This window comes from Falco punctatus, assembly GCF_963210335.1.
Source record: "Falco punctatus genome assembly, chromosome: 8".
In the NCBI taxonomy this organism is placed as follows: Eukaryota; Metazoa; Chordata; class Aves; order Falconiformes; family Falconidae; genus Falco; species Falco punctatus.
The window spans coordinates 9,359,752-9,380,128 of NC_137588.1; the positions used below are offsets into that span (position 1 = coordinate 9,359,752).

The 20,377-nt window shown below is 40.6% G+C and overlaps 1 protein-coding gene across 2 annotated transcripts in view; it reads left to right on the forward strand.

Moving 5' to 3' along the window:
- The first annotated feature begins 296 nt into the window (after positions 1-296).
- BARD1 (BRCA1 associated RING domain 1) overlaps positions 297-20,377 on the forward strand; it is a 44,863-nt gene continuing 24,782 nt past the window's right edge. The window contains exons 1-4 of one of the 2 annotated variants that reach the window (XM_080399849.1): positions 297-570; positions 699-755; positions 4,401-4,546; positions 11,303-12,297. In XM_080399849.1, the coding sequence (XP_080255975.1) occupies positions 419-570; positions 699-755; positions 4,401-4,546; positions 11,303-12,297 (1,350 nt within the window). In that variant the 5' untranslated portion in view covers positions 297-418. The remainder of the gene's footprint in view (positions 571-698; positions 756-4,400; positions 4,547-11,302; positions 12,298-20,377) is intronic. The other variant, XM_080399850.1, reaches the window with a different exon arrangement.

Consider the following 20,377-nt stretch of genomic DNA (forward strand, 5'->3'; position numbering starts at 1 on the left):
TGGGCTGGGAGGCTGCCCTCAGCACCATAACGCCGCCGCGCCTGCCCACCCGTTTCAGGCCTTGTTTGCGTATATGCTGCATTAAGTATGTCTGTTATAGATAAACAGATACTGGAAAGCCGTATATAGACACATCCGGGTTTAGGTATTTGATCAATTTGGCTGCTACTGACGTATCAACCCTGCCTCCCAGGTCGGCTGCCAGGCACCCCGCCACTTCCCTCAGACACCCTCTGAGAAGAGGACCCGCCCCTCCCCTGGCCCCGCCCGCCCCCCAAGCGCGGGAAGCGCGGCGGCCTCAGGGCGGGATGCGCGTTTCCCGGGGCGCGCATGCGCGGTGGCGGGCGGGCAGCCCGCGGCGCGTGCGCAGTGGTGGCGGGCGGGGGATTTGGAGCGGCGGCGCCGCCGGTACCGAGCGATGCGGGAGGTGCTGCGCGGCCGCTCGGGCAACCGGCTGGCCCCGGAGGGCCAGCACCGCACCACTGTCCCCATGGCGCCGCCCGGGCCCCCCTGGGCCCGCACCCTGGCCGCGCTGGGGCAGCTGGAGAGGGCGCTGAGCTGCTCCCGCTGGTAACGTGCTTCCCCCTCCCCTCCTTGCCGTTGCGTCCCGGCCGCCGCAGGCGAGCGGGGCCGCCGCCGCCGTGCTCTTAAGGCTGCGTGTGTTAACACTGCCGCGTTTTTCCTTCCTCTGCCCACAGCGCCGGCGTCCTGCGGCAGCCCGTGTCCCTGGGGCAGTGCGGGCACGTCTTCTGCCTGTAAGTACGGCGGGGCGCGGGGCTGGGCCCCCCCCCCCGCCTCCCTCCCCCGGCCGCCGGCGCTTTGCAGCGCGCCCCGAGGCCCCGGCCGGGCCGCCCTCCTGGCTACCATGCGTTGGAGAGGGGGCTGGCGCCCTGGGGAGGTGGGCGCCCTGGGGAGGTGGGCGCCCCGGGGGCTTTCTGGCTGGAGGGCTGGGTGGGAGAGGAAGGTGGGAGCTGCGGTTCCCTTGTGGCCCCCCTCACCGCTCTAGGACTCACCGCGCCTGGCTTGCCAGAGCGAAAGCCAAGCTTTCTGCCTGCTGCTTTGGGCTTCTGGGTGCTGGCCAGGTGCGAAGGGAACAGGCAGTCTCGTGGAGGGGGGGCCCCCACTCCTAGTGAGGTAGAAGGTGGAAATGGCTTGCCGTCTTGTTGTGTCTCCAGCTCCGTCTTCCCTTCAAAATAAACAAAAAAGAGCAGCCTGTAAAGATGCTTCCCGCTTCCAAGGGGTTTTTGCTCAGCCTGGGGGGATTGGGTGCTGCTTGTCACTGCTTTGGCCTTCTGCTGTTTAATGGCTTTGCTCCTTCAGATCTGCTGCTGTGACTGTTCCTGTATTCATGCCCATCTGAACATGTTGGGCTAGCATGAGTACCTCTACTTCTAGTTTGTCAAGTAATCTGAATGTTTAAAAAAAACTGAATTAAGTTAAAAACATCCTGCTAACAAGGCAGTTCCGAGGAGGTGGTAGTCGCTTGGCCTGTCTTAGCACAACTCACTGCATTGTGGTACAGGCAGAGTCTGAAATACTGTTGTCCCAGAATCTGGGAAAGGTGGTAGACAGGTAGAGCCTTCTGGCTGTCCTGTATGTCATTGTTTTTCACGGCATGCAAAAGCAAACACTGAGAGTTAAACGGTCAGTCATATATCTTGGCAATTTCTCTGCACAGCACAGAGATGAGCTGTCTATTACTTGTTACTGTGGAGAGGATAGATGCTTTCTAAGCTTGGCTTGTAAGCCAGTCTAGATATTCCATCTCATGTTAATACTGTAGTCATTGTCAGTAAAAGCAGAGGAAAACCCTCTCTCCCTCATGGCTATATATTCACTCCCTGTCTTCAGCTGTACCTTACTAATGGGAACTTAAAGTGTTGAAGGCTTGTTGAAGAGTAAAATACTAGGAAAAGTTTTTCTTGCTTTTTAAGGAGTAACTGATTATGGGACAGATGCCCTCAGCGTTTCTTTCCCCCAGTATGGATGTCTTGAGTCACAAATTACTTCTACCCAGACATGTGGGTTCTTTCCCAGCTTTGGCCGTTAATTGCTGTAGAAGATTATGCCGTCTGAAGGAATTTTTTGTTGTTTGCTCCATGTTTACTACCTGTCTACAGAGTACCTGGTAAAATGACTCCCAGAAGCTTGTCCAGGTTATAAGCATGTTCCTATCTATCTTATAAAATGTTTTTCTTTTCCTCAGGTATAGTGTGAATTGCTGAAGGATAGTGTACAGATGTCTTGGTAAAAACTGTTTAGTTGTTGGGCATCTAAGGCCTTGTAGTTTTATTGTGGATAACCCTGTTTTCTTCTAGGTGATAATTTTAAACACCCACTGTTTCCTGAGGTATTATTAAAGAAAAACATTCAAGACATCAGAGGATATGCTGGAAGGAGTAGCTAGGAGGAGTTTAAAGTACTCATTAGCAGCTATTTCTTATGCCAGAAAAAGTTTATTTGCTATTATCCGAGTTATTGTTATACTTGATCTTTCCTCGTTCATATGCCTGACCTTTTAAGTCATCAATTTAATGTGTCCTTTGATGACTAAATCTTGGATAGCAGCTATTTTTTTAAATGAACCTAAGGAAATTTTATATTAATTTGTTGAAGTAAGTTTGGTAGGGCATGGATTGAGTCTGCAGCATTCTGACATGAAGTGATTCTGTTCCATTGCTAAAGATAGACATTGCCCTGGAAGGAGTGGGGTGAATGGCTGGAGCTGGCTTCTGATATATGAATTGAAGTATGTCAAACTAACGAATGCAGTAATTAGGTCACACATAATGTAACTGGTTCTCCCTCAGCATGGGTGTTAGAGGCAGGGATATTTATTAACATCAGTTTCTGCGTTTTTTTCTTAGTAACTCTACTAAGTTAGTTACAGTCATTATCCATTAACTATAAAAAACCAACAGCTAGAAGTAATTAGGAAATGTCATGGTATAAAAGTAATTCTGCATTTTCTTTGCACTGCTTTTTATGGACATTGGAGACCTGAGGCCGACTTTGCTAGAGAACCAGGCCTGGCTGGTTCTTATCTTTGCTCCAAGTGATTTGTCAATGTCTTCTAGAATATGTCAGAGCCAAGAATTGTACTTCAGTCTCCTGATCATGGCGGTGTCTCAACCGCGAGTTCCTTTGCCTGCTCAGAACAGGCTGTTTAAAGCACAAAACACACCTAGCAGCAATTTTTACATACCACATTTCCTGTCTTGGAATTAACTGAAGGCGTGATGATACTTGTGTGGTGCTTGAGGGAGGGATGCCAGTGCAGAGAACAGAACTGAAAATAACTCCACTTAAGGAAAGTGGTGGTAGTTATAATCCTGGTATTGTTAACTGTGATGTTACTACTTTTGGGGTGTAGGACTGTCAGCTTCCAAGCTGACTATATGTTTAGAATCTAGATGCTTTGACTTTGATCTTCATCTTCAGGTAGCCGTGCCTTGATGTTACTTGTGTTCTCTTCCTCTGAATGTTTAACATGATCTGCTCACATTTAATTTTATACCTTTGGCTAGACTTGTGCTTGCTATATGGTGGTAAAGTAACGGAGACTTTTCAAATTAATGTGGTCTTGGGTATGTGAAATAATAACGTATTTAATAGGACAGATTGGAGTTGAGAAGTAACAATGACCCTTGAATGTTGCACTTCAGATGGCAAATCATAAGGCTAATGAAATCACTGGACTAATCAAATGAATAAAAGATTTTAGGCTTTCATGGGGAGAGTAGTATTACTAAGAAGCTACAAGGGTTAAATGACACTTACTGAGTAAATCTGTCCCCCCACCCCATCTTGATCATCTCCTGATATAAATCCTTTGAAAGTGAGAAGTGATGGAATACTCTGAACACCTGCAGATCCTCAAGAGACTTCTTATGGAAAAGTCTTCAGACGTGAAACTTCACAATGTCAAGAAAATGTTAAGTAGGAAAAAATGGAAATGATAGTTTACGATGGGCTGTCTGTAACTTCTTTAAAAATATAAGACTGCAGAAGAATAGCCCTACCTATAGCTGAGATGTAAAAGAATGTGTAGTTTTAACTGTTTGATCCTAATTGTTAATTGGTGACAAACAGCAGCAGTGCTTTAGCATACCTTGAAAATTTGGATCAGCTTGTGATTTTTATGGGAGTCACAAGATAACATGTCTTTCATGACAGTGTTCTGACAAGGCTCTGGACTTAGCTTTCTTAATTATGGCTTGTCACTTTTCATGATAAATATACCCTCTCCTGCATTTGTCACTTAACTCGCATGGGCTTTACAGTAGTGGTTTGTCAATGCTAAAATAAGAGATTCCTGCTGAGCATTTGGCTGTGAAAAGGTTGATAATGAGTACAGTAGATAACATGCTGGGTAATGGATTTTTACGTTTGACTTCCAGATCTTGCCTGGGTGACTGTGTTGGCACAGAATGCCCAGTGTGCCACATGCCAGCCTGGGTGCAAGATGTACAGATACACCGGCAACTAGATAACATGATTCAGCTTTGCAGCAAACTGCAGCATCTGCTGGGTGTGGACACCTCAGGTAAGAGCAAACCTGGGTCTCTGACAGTGTTGAGGCCAGACCGCTCGGTTTCATTTCACAGGCTTTATAGCGAACAAGTAGTGCAGCCCTGTTTAAGATTCTGAAAGGTTGTTCTGAATCATGTTTGGAAAATTTGATTTGAAGAGAACTGTCTGTATGGATTGCTCATTCTTTGAATCTGTTTTACTAAAAAATCTGCGTGAGCAGGTTAGTCCATAATTCATTAGAATCTGTCTTCCAAAATTAGACAAAAGTGAGATTCCCAAGTCACGTAGCAGTTGCACAAACCAGGGGCACAAGTTGTCATATCTTGTGCTCTTAGGGGAGCACAAATGTGTAATGTTCTGCAGTGTACACTTCTTTAGGGGGGCCCTGTTAAAAGATTAATGCATATATTCTTTTGACTCTTGTGTTTGTGCACCAAGGCATGCATGCAGTCCATGTAATTTTTAGTTTAGGGTTTCTGGAAAAAAATTGTGTCCCTTGCCTAAAAGGGGAAGGAGGCAAGTCTTAACTCATTTATTTTCTGGTCCCTAACAATCAGCTAGTCTGCTACAATGGAATTTTGTCATTGCTGACTGTGCTAGAAGATTGCAGAGATTGTATACTGGGAATTCATCTCTCTATCAAATTTTAGGCTGATTGTCAAAGTAGAAAAAAATGAAGTGAAATAAGCGTAGGTGAATGTATGTCTGTTCTGCGAGCTCAGAGAAGAGCATTTTATGTATTGCTAAGTTTTAGAAAACATTCATTTAGCTGTCAGATACAGAAAAGGTAATTCTTCCTTCGTTGTTGCTTCCTAATATGTTTATCTAAATTAAAGATTTCTTTTTCAAAGTTTAATCCCATCAGCACCTTCATGTTTTGGGGGTAGCTTTTTATTGACATCAAAATCCATTTAAGTGAGGAGGCTGGAAGCCTATGTCCAACTGTAATGGAATACATTTTATATAGATATAAAATTCCATGGTGGTTAAATCTTCTGAAGCATAGAAAATACAGATGATAGCTTAAATAGGATTTGAGGCTAACGTTTTAAGTGGTGAAGGTTTCTAAAACATAGTTGCAAGAGAAGCTGAGAGGAGGTATTTGTGATGCTATAAACAAACCATTTAAAATACAACACGGTAGTATATCATTGATGCTGCTTAGATGTTTTGGAGAACTCTTGCAGATGGATTAACTCTTAAAAATTGGTCTGATGATTAACTGTACTAGAAGTTGAATAATATATTTAATCCCATAATTCTTCTAAAATAAAGTTTGCGTGGGGTGGCTAAACAGCAGAACAAGATGGAGTTCTTATTGTTCCTTGTTCTGACTTAAAGGCAGACACAAAACTGAAGTTTACAAGAGTGTTTTATTTGGAGCTAAACTTATGAACTGATGCTGGAGATTTACTTTCCATCGCTGTGAAGTCTTTGCAGCATACTAAGGATTTGGATGCTTCATACTGAGGTTAAGGGAAGAACCTCCTGAGCTGGTAGTAGTTCACGGTCAGGAATGATTTGGATACATAAGTAAGTGAGCATGCTTTAATAACAGCCAATTACGTGTTGTGCTATGGCAAATTACAGAATGCTGTAGCTCTATGAATCTTGAGAGCAGAACCTTTTAGGATGTTTTGGTCTCTGGAAAATTGTCATGTCCCATAGATATTTCATTTTCTATAAAGTTCAAGACATATGTTTGGATTTAGAGAATCATGGCCTCTCTTGTTAAGGGGCTGCTTCCACATTCTTATGGCACTGTACTTCTGACGTGTTCCTGTCAACAATATTTTCTTTTTTGTTAGAAGGTCAGAAATTGTATTTTATGTTCCGGTAAAGGAAATGGACAGAAAAATCAATCTTTCTGTGGAGAAAAGGATGAGAGGCAGTTGAAAAAAGGAATATTGCCGTATATTTTTTTATATATCTCTTTTACGTATTTGTTTTGTATGCCTTGTTTTGAGACAGTTGTGGCCTGTTTGAGGTCCTTGTTGACACTGAAAATGCAAAAGCATCATACTATGCATTTTTTAATCTATGACAAACCTAGTGAATGCAGTAAGTTGTGTGTCTTGTCTTGAAAAAACCCACAGAACTACTGCGGCTGAAAAGATATGGTTAAACTCATGTGTTGAATGTTTCAAGCGTAAAAATCTCTGTACCCTGATGTTCCACAGTGGATATGAGAGGGATCTCACTTTGTACTCCATTGGGTTGAGAACAGCTTTTTGCCAAACAGCATGTGCATTCTAAGAAGCAACAGCAAGTAATTCAGGAAAGACTACACAGAACAGCTAATGCTTCCCTTTTTAATTCAAAGGGAATCACAGCAAATGACACTACAGAATAGTACTGGAGCAACTGAAGGGGAATTGGCAAATTATGAACCTGAAACTGGCTAGAAAATGCAAACTGTAGGTAGCAAATGCTAAGTCTCAAAATGAATACACTTGTTGGAGATGTTATATCTTTAGTCTGTGGCAAGGTGAGGAGAGCTGTCTGACCTTTTCACTGCCAGGCAGTGTATCTTTACGAGGGTAAGGGGAAGCTATCTGGTTAGCAGGCTTCATAGGTGGGATGTCTGCACCTCAAAATCAGTAGCTCTAATGTTGTGGAGTTCAAGACATCTTGAGAATTGGAGTTGGTGGGATGATAGGCTTCATAGGTGGGTAATTAGTAAGAACTTGTTGAATCATGAGTAGGGTACTAGAGTTGAAAAAGGTTCATTTACAGTAATCATTTTGAAAGTGAATTTCTAAATACTTCAGCAGATTTTTCTGTTACGTTCTTTTAAAAAGAGATTGTCATAAATTTTCATGGCAACCATTTATAGATGATTTTACTTTGTTTGTAACATGATCTGCTTTACTCTAACATAGTCAAACGAAGCCTTCCTCCTCCCTTCTCATATGGAGCTAGACCTTTTTGGACAAATCTTCCTAAGCTCACGTTGGTGCTGGTAGGCTGCAGGAGAGATTGACTTTTGATTAGCCTTTATAGTGTCATAACTTAGTCTCACATTTACTGATGTGGAGGGAAAGATGTTGAACTCCTGTTGTAACAGATTACATTGCATTTCATGGATGCTATGACATTTTTCATAATAGCTAAAGATGAGTTTTGAATAGCTGGAATTTCTCCCCTCCACCCCCCCACCCCACCCTCCTGCTGAATACTTAACTTGCAAAATAATCATTCTTCAGTGAAGGCACTAATGTTGCACAGATGGTACCAAAGCACTTCCCTTTGATTTTTAATAAGGGACTAGTTTGTCAAAGAGATTTCTCAACTTCTGTTCTGAAACCCATAATAGAGAATAATTTGAAAGGCACACAATGTGCATCATTATATTCCTTTGATGCAGATTAATGATAGCTAAACCACATTTTCTAATTGCTCCTTTTTTTTGCTGCTTTAGCCTGTTACTGCACTACAGCAGAACTCGGAGATGTAGCGCTCCAGTTGCAAGGCACTGTGTATCTACTAATATTTTTGTCTACTCTCAACCCTTTTAACACTTAAATTCAGCTCCGTTAAATGTTAGCATTCAGAAACTTGTACTTGTGTGCAAATAAGTCTAATTTACAAAGAAATCAGTCAATACATTATGTATATGAATGTTACATTTGATAGGTAATGGAGAGCAGATTTACTGCCTTTATCAGCTGATTCTAATACTGTTGTGGATACTCTTTACACTATTGCAAATGCTTAAAACTTAGAATTACTATGGCATGCTTTACTGATTTACCTTGTCTCAATGCATCTCCAAAGACTTGGGGAGAAAGTCTTATGTATTAAAAAGACAATTAAATCTCAATCATACGTAGTATTTTTTTTCAGACTCTGCCTTCCATCTTGGAGATGGCAAAGAATTCCTTTGGATCGATTTTTCGATAAGCAATTTTCTCTGAAGGTAGTTTAAACAAATGCACTTAGCTGTCAGATAATACCCTCTTAATATAAATTAATGTTTACACATTAGACCATAAGAACTTCCTTTCAGCTTCTTAGCATTGTGTGTCTTCTCCCGCTCATAGCTCTGGGTCCAGCAAAAAACTAGGTTGTCAGGGAGGGTAGATTGGCCATTTGTCCTTATTACTTCTGCTCCCTACCTCGTACACTTTGAAAATGGAGGAAAGGGGCAGCAGAGTCTAAGAGTAACGTTTTTTGCAGATGCTATGCAGAACTGATCAGGTAAAGCTGATATTGGCTACAGAGCATTCCAAAGGATGAAGTTATTGAAGAATATCTGAGACACAGCACTCACCCTGGCAGACATTGCAGTTTCTTCTCCAGTAGGCTATGGATGTGTCCTGGGTGTGCACAGCTGGCCTCCGTGTGACAGATCTCTTTCACTGTATGCGTGGCCTTGTAATCATGTTCCACAAGTACCTCCCTGTTCTATGCAACATACTCTTTTACACCTGAAGTAGTTGTATATGAGGAAAAATAATCCTGGAAAACTATTTATTTGGTGTATTTTTAGCAGGTTTTCAATAATCTGACTAGTAAGTCACTGGTGAGCAACCAGTAATGTACAGATCAGTTTTAAAACCCTTGTGGTTGACTTTTCATAAGCTTTCTTGCTGCCAGAAGTGGTACATCCATAGCTTCCTATGTAAATACTTAATTGTGTTATGCTGCTTTAGATCATAGTTCTGAAGGACAGTGTATTTGATTTAATTTGTTGCTTGGACTTTAAAGTCTTATTGTGCTATACACATCAAAAAATTCTGGCCATCACAAAGTTGTCACACAAATTACTTTTGCAAGCTAATTTTATTCTTGCTCTTTACTTGGAGATGACTGATAGTTCTAGCAAGGTAAATATTTTAGAAAGAAATCTGCTAGTTGTGTAAATAGTGAAGGCAAGACAAATAGTAACTGTGTTTTATTTTGCATCTGTTTGCAATCAAGCTCCTTTTTTAGACCTTATTGTTAGAATGAAATTGGATATGATATCTTTCTGAAGGCTAGCTACTTACAAGATTTCAGTCTCAACTTCAGTGGTTTTTTTTCCTGTTAGCGCCAAGCCCAGCCCTACAGGAAAAGCAAATAGCTGCATTTCTGTACTTGATTATTATCTTGGGCTACCTAAATGATTGATTAACTAACCTCAGGCTGTATTCTTAAAGACAGTTTTGGTCTAATGCCTTACATACTTCTCTAGCTAAATATCCTAATGTCTAGCATATTTTAATTCAAGGGCTAAGTAGGGTAATTTAAATCCAGATTAAGAAAAACATTTAACCTTGAGATATTGCTTTAAAAGAAACCTAATTGTCTATTTTGGTGTTGAATTACTAGCTATACAGTTCTGTTTTAAGTGAAGTTTCAGGGTGGTGGGTAGTTTTTTTGTGGTTAAGAGACTGGGACTAGTTTGTGTGCTGTCTGAGTTTATCACAGCTTGCTGTGGGAAACATGCTGTAGTTAACTAACACCAAAAATAGAAAGTATGGAGAAAACAAATTATCTATAGAAAGTTAAAGCACCGAAGTAAAGGTGAAAGCAATACATTGTTGCACTGTCTGTGTCTTTTCATAACCAAGACTCTATAGTTTTCCAAGAAGGTTTTTTTTAAAAACTACTGATCTTTATCTTAGTTCTGTTTAAAAATAATAATCATAATACTTATCTTACTAGGCAAAATTTTGTGATTGATTACTATAAATCACCAAGACTTTTGCAAATGGTAGTCCCTGAGGTTGGAGGCAACAGAAAAAATGAGTTGTATGTTCACTTTGGAGGACTTATCCAAGTAACCTAAAATAACTTAGGTTTTCAAGAAGAAATCTGTAAAAAAAAAAAAAAAAAAAAAAAAAAAAAAAAAAAAAAAACAAAACAACAAAACAAAAAAAAAAAAACACAAAAAAAGACAAAAATCTGTTATTCCTTTGCATTTTAAGAGGTGTTGCCAAATTAAATTGGTGTGTAACTTAGAGGTCACTTTATGTTCCTTAATTTATTCTTAAGCCGTGGAGGACACCATTTATAGCCCTCATTCTCAACTGTTATTTCATGCATTGGGAGTACAGGATATTCCTCCGTCATCTTGGTTATTGATTTGTAATATGCTGTACGATGTGACTTACAAAATTGCTCCACTGCATAATTTTAAAGGAATGCTTGAGAGCATCAAAATGTTTAGATTCCTTGGAATTACTTTACCCCAGTGGGTAAAGGATCAAATGACAGGACACAATTACTTACACATTTTCTATGTATTCCTCAGATTCATCTGCTATATCTGTGGAATCAAAGTTTCTCAGGAGTGTTCAACTTTGTTATAAGGATGTTTTTTTTCCTTGCTTGTGATTATTCTTCCTGCTCATCTTCAGATGAACTATAATACCTTTTTAGAAAATTGTTTCTTTGCTCTTTTGTGTATGCACAGACTTCGTTAAACCTATTTCCAAGGAAAACTCAGTGGGAGTACCAGCTTCTCTCCTTTCTCTAACCTGGTCAGAAATCTGTGCATGGTTTACGCTGTGAGCCTCAGCTGTTGAGGAAATTTCTCAGCCAGGATGCTCACTTGCCTAGTAGTAGCTTTAGTTGCACCTAGATCCCTGAACTCGACTGGCATGTGACTGTGCCAGTTGTTCTCAAGCCATTACATGTGTGTTTTCAGAAGAAATGAAGGCGCTAATAGGTTGTATTTAGGTAACACTTGATCAGTTATTACAGTTGTTGTTCTGATTAATTTTTTTGTATGTTATTCTGCTGAAGAGTACTCTATATTTTTCCTCTTCCCTTATGAACTTAGATTCAACAAAAGATGTGTCTACACAAAGTGACCCAGACATTGAAAAAAAGAGTAAGAAGGAACAGATAAAAATGTGGTTCAGCCCAAGAAGTAGGAAGATCCGATGTGTCCTGAACAAGAGTCAGCCTCAGACTACAAGTAGCATCCTTTGCCAAGACACATCCTCAGCTTATGATTTCTGTCCTTCCTCTTCTCCTGAAAAGCCCTCCAAGCCAACAAAAAAGCCAGTGCAGAGACAGAGTAAGAAGATGAAAAAGAAACGTCTAGCAGACATAAACAAAGCGTGGAGCTTAGAGAAGGCTGAGCAGAAAGGAGGAATTGAGAAGACTCCCAAGGAAAGATGTGTGACCATCTGCAGTCAGCCAATTGTCTTGTGTACTCCAGAACCAAATAGCTCTGGAGAGACACTTCAGCAGGAGTCTGTAAAGGAAGCTGACTCCAGCAAAAATACAGAAAATGTGGAAATGTCGCCACAGGTAAAATCCTTAGAGAAGAAAGATAACAGTGAGGTCATGTGCTCTGCAGAAGCAGACAAGGAAAAAATAGATGCTACAGAGACATCACTGTCAATAGAAAATGAAACTACGCCTTTAAAACGTGGAAGGGAGCAATCCAGGCTTCGGAGTACTTCTCGGTCTAAAAGACAGAGAACAGAGATGAGCATTATTGGGAAGTCAGACAGGCAGGCAGATTGCTTAGAGGAGTTACCTCAGGACTGCTCTGTCTCCCCAGCAACTGAATGCAAGGCACCAGTTCAGATTTCTTACTCTGTATCGAAACCCACTGACACCGTAATGAAGACAAGAAGCTCTGCAGTCTTTAAAGCAATAAATAGTCCCTCACTTCCAAAGTCTCCCTCTACCCCATCTACTTCTAAGACTTGTAATCGATTAGGAATACCACCCAGCCCTTCTGTGTTGAAGTCCCCTGGTGGTAACACAATTGCCAAAAGAAATTACAGAGGAGAGACTTTGCTGCATGTTGCTTCCATCAAGGTAGGACCATCATCTTCTAATTCAACTTAACTAGAGGCTTAAAAAGAGAAGTTACATTAAAAGTACCCTGGAAACCAATGACTTCAGTACATCCTGTTTGGGAGGTGTAGGTAGGAAGGGAGGAAATCTCATTTTGTGGTCTTTTCTTCTTGTAGGTTTATTGGGGAGTTTCCAACCCAATTATCTTAATTTTGTAAGAAATTACTGTTGGAATGATCAAAATGATTATACTTGAGAAACTGGGTGTACTGCGGTGTCAGTCATACCTATGAGTTCTAGAAAGTGATAAACATTCAAATGTTTTGGCTTTGTGTGCCAGAAAGCTGTCTCTGTGATTTGTTGTCAAAGAGCTTAGCTAAGTATTTCAGACCTCAGGTGATCCTGATCAATTTAACTTTACCTGGTAACTCAGCCAGGGAAAGATCTGAATTCTCTATGTAAAGATAACTCTATGTAACTTTAATTGAAGTTAACTATTTCTATAGTTTTTGAGATCCTCTACCTGATGCAAGTGTTGGCTCAAGAGGAACGACATGCTGCACCGTGTGATTCCCATGCTGAGCGCTATGCTCTGATCAGGCTGTTCTCAGAAACAGTGAGAGTTAGACAGAGTTGGGATGGACTTCACTTTTATGTAGGATCAATGTTATTCTTGGAATGACAGCTGTCACTTATTTTGCTGTGAAGTTACTATCTTAGCCAGTTCCTGCTGTGGTAGAACTTCATGACTTTGCTCTTTGCAACTATGTAAAAGCTGCAGGCAGGGTAAGTTGAATGCTTACCGTCAAACTAATCGGATGCACTAATATGGCAGCTGTCTTCTGAAAGGTCATTTCAAAGAGTTTGTAGTCTGGCGATTTAAATGTACTTTGTGCTGAATCATAATACAGAATACTGCGTGGTTAATAAACTGCCTATACTGGAAGAATTGATTTACCTGTAAGCATACTGACATTTATACAGCACTTCTATTTGTTGAGACAAAGGCTGTTCTTGATAAATAACTGTGTCCTCTTTCAAAGGCATTCTAATAAGCCACTCCTGCTGCATGAGACCTTTTTAAATGAAAGTGGCAGCTGAGCTGAGTTCAAAACTCATACTTGATGCCATTAATATGGAACTGGGGAGGAGAAGATAGAACATTGTCCTCACAGGACTCAGGAGCTTTAAAGGATAGGTGTCTTGTTACTTCGTCATAAGTCCTGTATATTCCTCTTTATTAAAGCACTGTTTACAAATTATCCTTCCATGATTTTCTGGGAATTTATAAGGAATACTGTTGTGATTGATTGGTTCTAAAAAAAACTGATCTACCTTGAAGTTTTTGCAAAGGTATTGTTTCCAGCAATGTGTCTGATACTTCTTTGGAACACAAGTATTTTAAGAAAACAGAGCATCTCTGCAGCTTATTGTGAGACTTGGAATAAACAGTAATATATTAGTAAGGTGGGTTTTCATTGCAAAGTATTTTGAAGATAAATGAGTAAAAATTAAACAGGTCATGCTATAGACAAAAAGGATAAATAAGCTTTGATTAACCAAGTTTAGTGGTGTAGCTGGCACTGCTTGTTGGCATTGGTACAGCCCTCTCTGGGAAAGGGATGGGACTATTTCAGTGGGCTGAAAAGCTGGCGTCCAGCTGTAGTGTAGGCGGTGGGGTGGGCATACACATGAATGCTTTTTTCATTTTGGTGTCATCTTTTAATGTTTATAATTATTGAGCTAAAATGGGAGGTTGCTTCTGTTCCTCATTAGTTCTGCTGTATTTTAATCCGTCGATTCCATTTGCATTGAGGTGCTCGTTAGTAAAGGCTTGTTGAACTAGGTAGGGCTTCAGGGTGATCCCGAAGTTATTGCTCTCTGTTAAATGTAACTAAAATAAGGCAAGGAGAGTGGTCTTTCAGTTGTAGCTTACTTGCACATATCTTTGTTTCCAGCTACTGAATTTCCAGTGCAACTGAGAAAGTTGTTTTACTGTCTCAAGCTCAGCTCCTCTTCTGTAGAAGTAGGTTACACAGATGATCTCCTTTCATTTGTGTTCTTCTTTCTTACGTAGCTTAATCGTGGGTACATTATGATATTCCTAAGAAGTTGCTGCATGCCTGGTAGTCAGGCAGTGTAGGCACAGTTACTAGTCCATGTCAAAGTGCATTAAGACTAAGTTGCTCAAGCCAGCATGATGTGAGGACTTGTTTTTTCTACAGAACTATTTATTGGTCATGGGGTTTGGTAACATTTTACGTGCAGTGAACAAGAAATAGTAGTGATTAATTGCCATGAATCTGCTAGGGGTGTGTGGCAATTGCAAGAAAACTTTTTTTTTTTGCATGCAAGTATCTCACGCAACCAGTATGTTTCTACATAGCTCTTGTGGGAACCCTGCTATGGAACTGATAAATGCTTTTTCTCAAAGAAACTGGTCTTGAAAGTACTAGGCTTTATGCTGTATGTATATTCTCACTGTGGCTTTTTTCCAAATAGCCCTGTCATTTTTTTGGTTGCTGGAAGAAGTGTTTTTCTTCCAGTTTTGTTTTATAGGTGATTTTTCTCTTGTTCTTTCCACAACCAGTAATGTTTTTCCATGTGTGTAGTGGGAAACAGACTTGTAGCTGCCACCCTCCCCCCAAAGTGAAATAAAGTCTAATTCTCTGGGACTTCATTAATTATAAAAAATAAATCTGTGTTCTTTTCATTAGTTCTTAGGATCTAATACCCTGAATTTAGTTAAAGCTAATTGGGTTCTCCCTTTTTTCTTATTTAAAGAGATAATAAACAACATTATCAGGCATTAAAATTAAGTGTATTGTGCTGTTTCAAATGATTCTGAGGGATTGTCTTCATTTACTACTAGTAGTTATTAACTTACGGAAATCAAAACAGTCCTCGAGAAGGGTTCTAGTGTGGATGAACTTAATGCTGAGTTAAACTAATAAATTAAAATAAATGTGGCTCTTCCCATAGCAAACAGCAGTCATGTTTCTCTTCCTCTGTAGTCATTAGAGGTAAAACTTCCAATTAGTTAAAATACAAAATGTGACCTATTGCACTCCTAATATTCTAAACTGGTAGGAAATTGCCCAATCAACAGGCCTTCCACTTGGGAATTAACTAGTTAATACAGAGTCTTAAATCTACCGTGGAGAGGAAAGAATCATGGTTTCTTGGTACAATACTTCAGGTCTTGGTTGTGCCTGTGTTTATTCTGCATTGCCAAGGGAGATGATGTGGGAGTTGACAGGGCGGAATCGCTGCTGCTGTGGATTCTAGGAAGTTTTCTAGTGCAAACTGCAATGCAACAGGACAGTGGAGGACCATGGCAACAGCCATGCTGTTACAAAGGAGTGCATGGGAGGCAGCTGGGAGAAGGTTTTGACTTTTCTATGTTATGTGTTGGAAGCAATTGGAGAGTTTTTCCCATTCTGAGGAAAGAAGAAATGACATCTATGCAGGGCATCTACTTGTTCGGGAGAAAGAGAGAAGGAGCATTTGGACCAGGTTTGCCTGCCTCCTGCTCAGGGACCCTTTAGCTTTGACAGCTGACCAGGAGGGCCTTTGTAAAGGCTTCACCCGTGGCTAGCCTGCTGTGCTGGACTCCTCATATTCATTATACTTAACACTAATAATAGATAATTCCTTTCAAGCCTGTGAGACCGTTCTTCCTCTTTATTTTTTAACAGTTTTTGTTAACAGTTTTTTTAACAGCTTTGTTAACAGTTAATGACACCTTAGAAAAGGAGAGTGAAAGAAGATTTTTGTGGGTTTGTGAACATGCGATGGCAAACATCAGATATCTTTTTAGATCATTTTTCAGGTGTCTGACCTAGTCAGCTGTTCGGTTCCTCGCTTTTGGTACCGGATGGGTATGTATCGTGGTTGAGTGTTGGGTCACACATGTACGTGGGAGGAACACCTCTCCTCCTGCCTTTCCCCTTTAGCCTTTAGGTACAAGAGAGGAGTTATGCTGCTGTGTAGTCAGATGCTCCCAGCCTTCCCTCAGCAAAAGGCAGTGGATGGACAGCATTGTTCCTGCCAGCTGCTTTACAGTGAATGAATACATCTGTTGGTCCAAGGTCTTTTTGTCCAGACCTTGTGATTTTGTGTGGCAGGTGACCTAGCTGTGCATATAATACCTACTTCATTAGAGAAACGAGGTCTGCTGACAGAAACTAGCAGGATGACTCAGATGCAGGGTGTAGTACCTGAGCCTGCTTTGAAGTTGCAGTTTGACACTAACGTTAAAGCCAAGTGGTGTAGGAATGGTAAGCGTCCTCCTGATTGAGTAGTATCCAGCAGGTACCTTAAGACAAATACAAAAGTGTAATGGTTTCAAATGCAGAACTTAAGAATATGAAAACTGGCTGTGAGTCACAGCAATCAATCTTCCCAAGTGCCAATTTGAAAGCTTAGAAACAAGTTGCCATGTCTCTTTCAATAATGCTTAGTTGTCGCTTCTCTTGTTTCTGAGGTGGGTTAAACTTTGTGAATGTTTTCTTTTTGTTAAGCATGACTACTTGTATGCTTGTTAGTTAATAAATAGTCTGCTGGGTAGGGAATTAATTTGGAGAAATTTGAGGTGAGAAACTCACTGGTTCCTGGAAAGAGTTTGTTGAAGGTTGGAGCATTCACCATTGCTATAAGCACTCTGTAATTCATATTTCCCCTCTTTGACCACTTACGAGTTGTAATAGTCTGGTTTTCCTCTCCCCTGTTATAACTTAAACAAGGAATGTATTTGGGTTGAAAAGGGGGGTTTTGTTCATTTGTTTTGATGTAAAGGTTGAAGTCACTTGGTTACCTTTGCAAATAAAGGGACAAGTATTTGGTTGAAGTGGTACAGGGTTTTAACTTCATCTTCCTGTACTGCCCTAATTCTTTGGATCTCTGTCTTTTGAACTGGTAGAATATATTCTCATTAATTTCATTTGAATGTGATTTTTTTGGGGTGGAAAATATCTGTGGTTAATGGAAATAGTAAAAGGTAAAATGGAATAAACCCCCTGTAAAGCAGGACATGAGTTCTTCTTAACCATCTGTCTGCATTAAAAGCATGACAGTTGACTTGGGGAAAAAAAAACTAAACCCAATACAAAAAACCTTGCTTAAGCCAAGTGAGGGTGGTTTTCTGGGCTCATTACATCTGTGCCTGCAGGAACTAAATTTTCATTGGGAGGGATGTGTTTGTAAAGCTGTGTAAATATAAATACCCTTCTCTGTGTAAGCCAATGCTGTCTTCTAGATCTGCCAACAGATGGCCCCAATGCCTTTCTGGCTTCTATGGTTTCCAGAGTTCCCTTAAGCTGTAGCAGAGGAAGAGCAAACCCATTCATTGCATTACTGTGTTGTCACTATACATAAGCTTTGTTACGAGCTTAAAATGTCCTTTGCTTTGTTTCTTCCAAACGGATAGTTTTACATTCTGCAGAAGTTTCTGCCTCTTCAGAAGCTGGTTGTAATCCTTCATTGATAATGAGATTTAAAAATAAACACTTCCCTGTGAATTGTTAATGTTGGCATTTTTCTACCTGGTGTTTGTCCTGTTCTCTGTTTCTGAGCAAGTAGTATCTCCAGTTACATTTCCACTCCACTGTTGCTGCAGTCTGCTGTGACAAGCTGTGAGGGCCCCTCCTTGTAGCATCTGGTATGGTTATGACTCCATATTTAGCACTGGTGATTTTATGCTGGCATTGCTAGATCAAGTAAACTCAAGGGACTAAATGTACAAAGCTGACTTCAATATTGGTCAAAGCACAAATTTATGAAGCATGTTTGAATTAGCAATTCCGTGCTAATAGGTGTAGTGTCTTCTGTTTGCTTACTTGTGGAGGGAAGATGTAAGGTATGTAGATATTTTATGGCTGGGACTTGCCCCTACCAGCTCCAACATCTATTAGCTTTTAAATGTGAGTAATTCCACCATCTTTGTTAGAATTAGTTAGTGCATTAACTGTACCTCTTTAACTCTTGGATCACTGTCAGATGATGGTCCTGCTTGCAGGAGGGACTTTAATGTGTCTGCTAAGGATCAGCTTCTTGAAATGTAGTTTTTCACTTTTTTAAAGTAAATATTCACAATGTGCTAACTGACTGAAGAGCCTCTAAGAGGACAAAAGGCACATTCTCCTTGCTACAAACAACTTTAACATGTCTCTTATAACTGCAATTGTCAGCACCTGTCCAGTCATTACACAGTACAACGGGCCTGACAGCTTCCCCTCCCTTTCTGCCACTCAATGCTAGGTACTGGTTGCAGGGAGCAGGTTCCATTTACAGCTGAAATGATGACAATATTTGTCTTCTGTAAACAGCAAAACACCACTTTTTCTAATTTTGACTTAGACCTGGATTTCAGTCTGTGGATGCTGTCAGTACTGGTGTCCACACCAGCAATATTTCCTTTGATAAAACTGCAGCAATGTTGTCAAATCAATGTTCACATAACTCCTCTGAAAAGCTGTGATACTGCCTAGTGCCCACACAAATTATTAGCTATGCTTACTGCTTTAAAGGAGTACTCTCGAAATGTCAAACCCTTGCTGTACATGTTTGCAAACTTAACTTGAAATGATAAGTTCAGATCTCGCTCATTACAGATAAATGTGTCTTCCCTCTGTAGAAAAATATCTAATGATGAGCACTGTCTTAGCTGCCTCTGAGGAACTCTTCAGATTTGATGCATGTTTGTTACCTTGCAACCGTAAAGAATATGCTGCTGTTAGAATTCTTTAATTGCTTTGAAAGGTAACATTTTGCTGGGACATCTAGGTTCTGAATGTAATGCATGAAATTGATCTCTGATGTGTTAATTTACTTGACTGTTGGAAAACCAGGGATTCTTAGCATTTTTTGGGTGAATTTTGAGTTTTCAGTTTTTGCTTGCTGGATTTCTTGCTACTGAGCAGTCTCTTGATATTTTCTCTCCACTAAAGAGTAAAGATTAAAGTTATTTTGTTTTTCAGTGTTCCTCAATGGTTATAAAAAAATGGAATTAAGTTTATCTTTGTTGTATTTAAAGCTTAATTTAATATTCTCTCACCTTTTTTTAAGAAATGCTGTGGAGTAACAGGAATTTCTTGACTTGCCACTGCTTAAGAGTGCAGAACTTTCTGTATATCATGGATTAAACTCCTCTTCCCCCCTCCAGGCCCCAATTTTTTTATATATTGCAGATTTGGTGAAGGGCAAGAGCTGGATACCAGTCTGTATATTAGTCTTTTCTGGGGATTGCAATACCCTGATCTAGGGAAAGTGTTAGTGGTCATCTTGAAATGCTTGGCTGGGGTGGATCCCACCAAAAAACCAACCAACCCAAAACAACAAAAAAGATACACCCCCACCCCACCCACACCAAAAAAACCTCAACAAAACCAAAAAAAATAAATCCCATAACCTAAAATAAAAATAGCTGGGGTATTGGTAGCAAGCTGTGCAGAAACTTGAGGCCTACTGGGGTAGTTTGGCCTTTGAAAAGCTCGCGTTTAGGTCATTAGTTTTGGTCATTAGATGGCCCTTGATGATCTCCTCCTTCCCTGTTACTCCATCGGCTGAGAAGTGGTGCATAGCTGCTCCTAATAAGAGTGCAGGTAAATCATGGCTTTGGCTTAAGAGATGGTACCTGATGATAAGAGGTGTGGGACAGCCTGGCCCCATTAGTTGTGTACCTGTAGCTGTGGTTCTCCCAGCATTGCAGCAAAAATTCTGGAACAAAATTCATGGTGCCCCTTCAGGTAGGGCAGACCTATGCAATTGCAGCTCTGTAGTAACAAATGCCAGAAGCAGGAATTGACATGGCACAAAGTGAGTTTTAAGTACCAACACCTGGGGTGCAGATGGTGCTGTGAAAGAAGGGGATCAAGGTCTGCTTTTAGTCTTTGGGTTACTTTTCCCACACACTCTTAAAAAGACCTGCACTGCAGAGATTTCCTTGCCTTAGCTTCTGCAGGAAGCTTCTGCTTGCCTATTTATAGCTACATCTGTATATACCCCAATCTTATTACCGGCTTTCTCTCTTGTAGAAGGCAAATGTTAGTGTCAAAACCTCTGATTCGCAAATCCTGCCCAGTTGCTTCCTATGCCTTGTCTC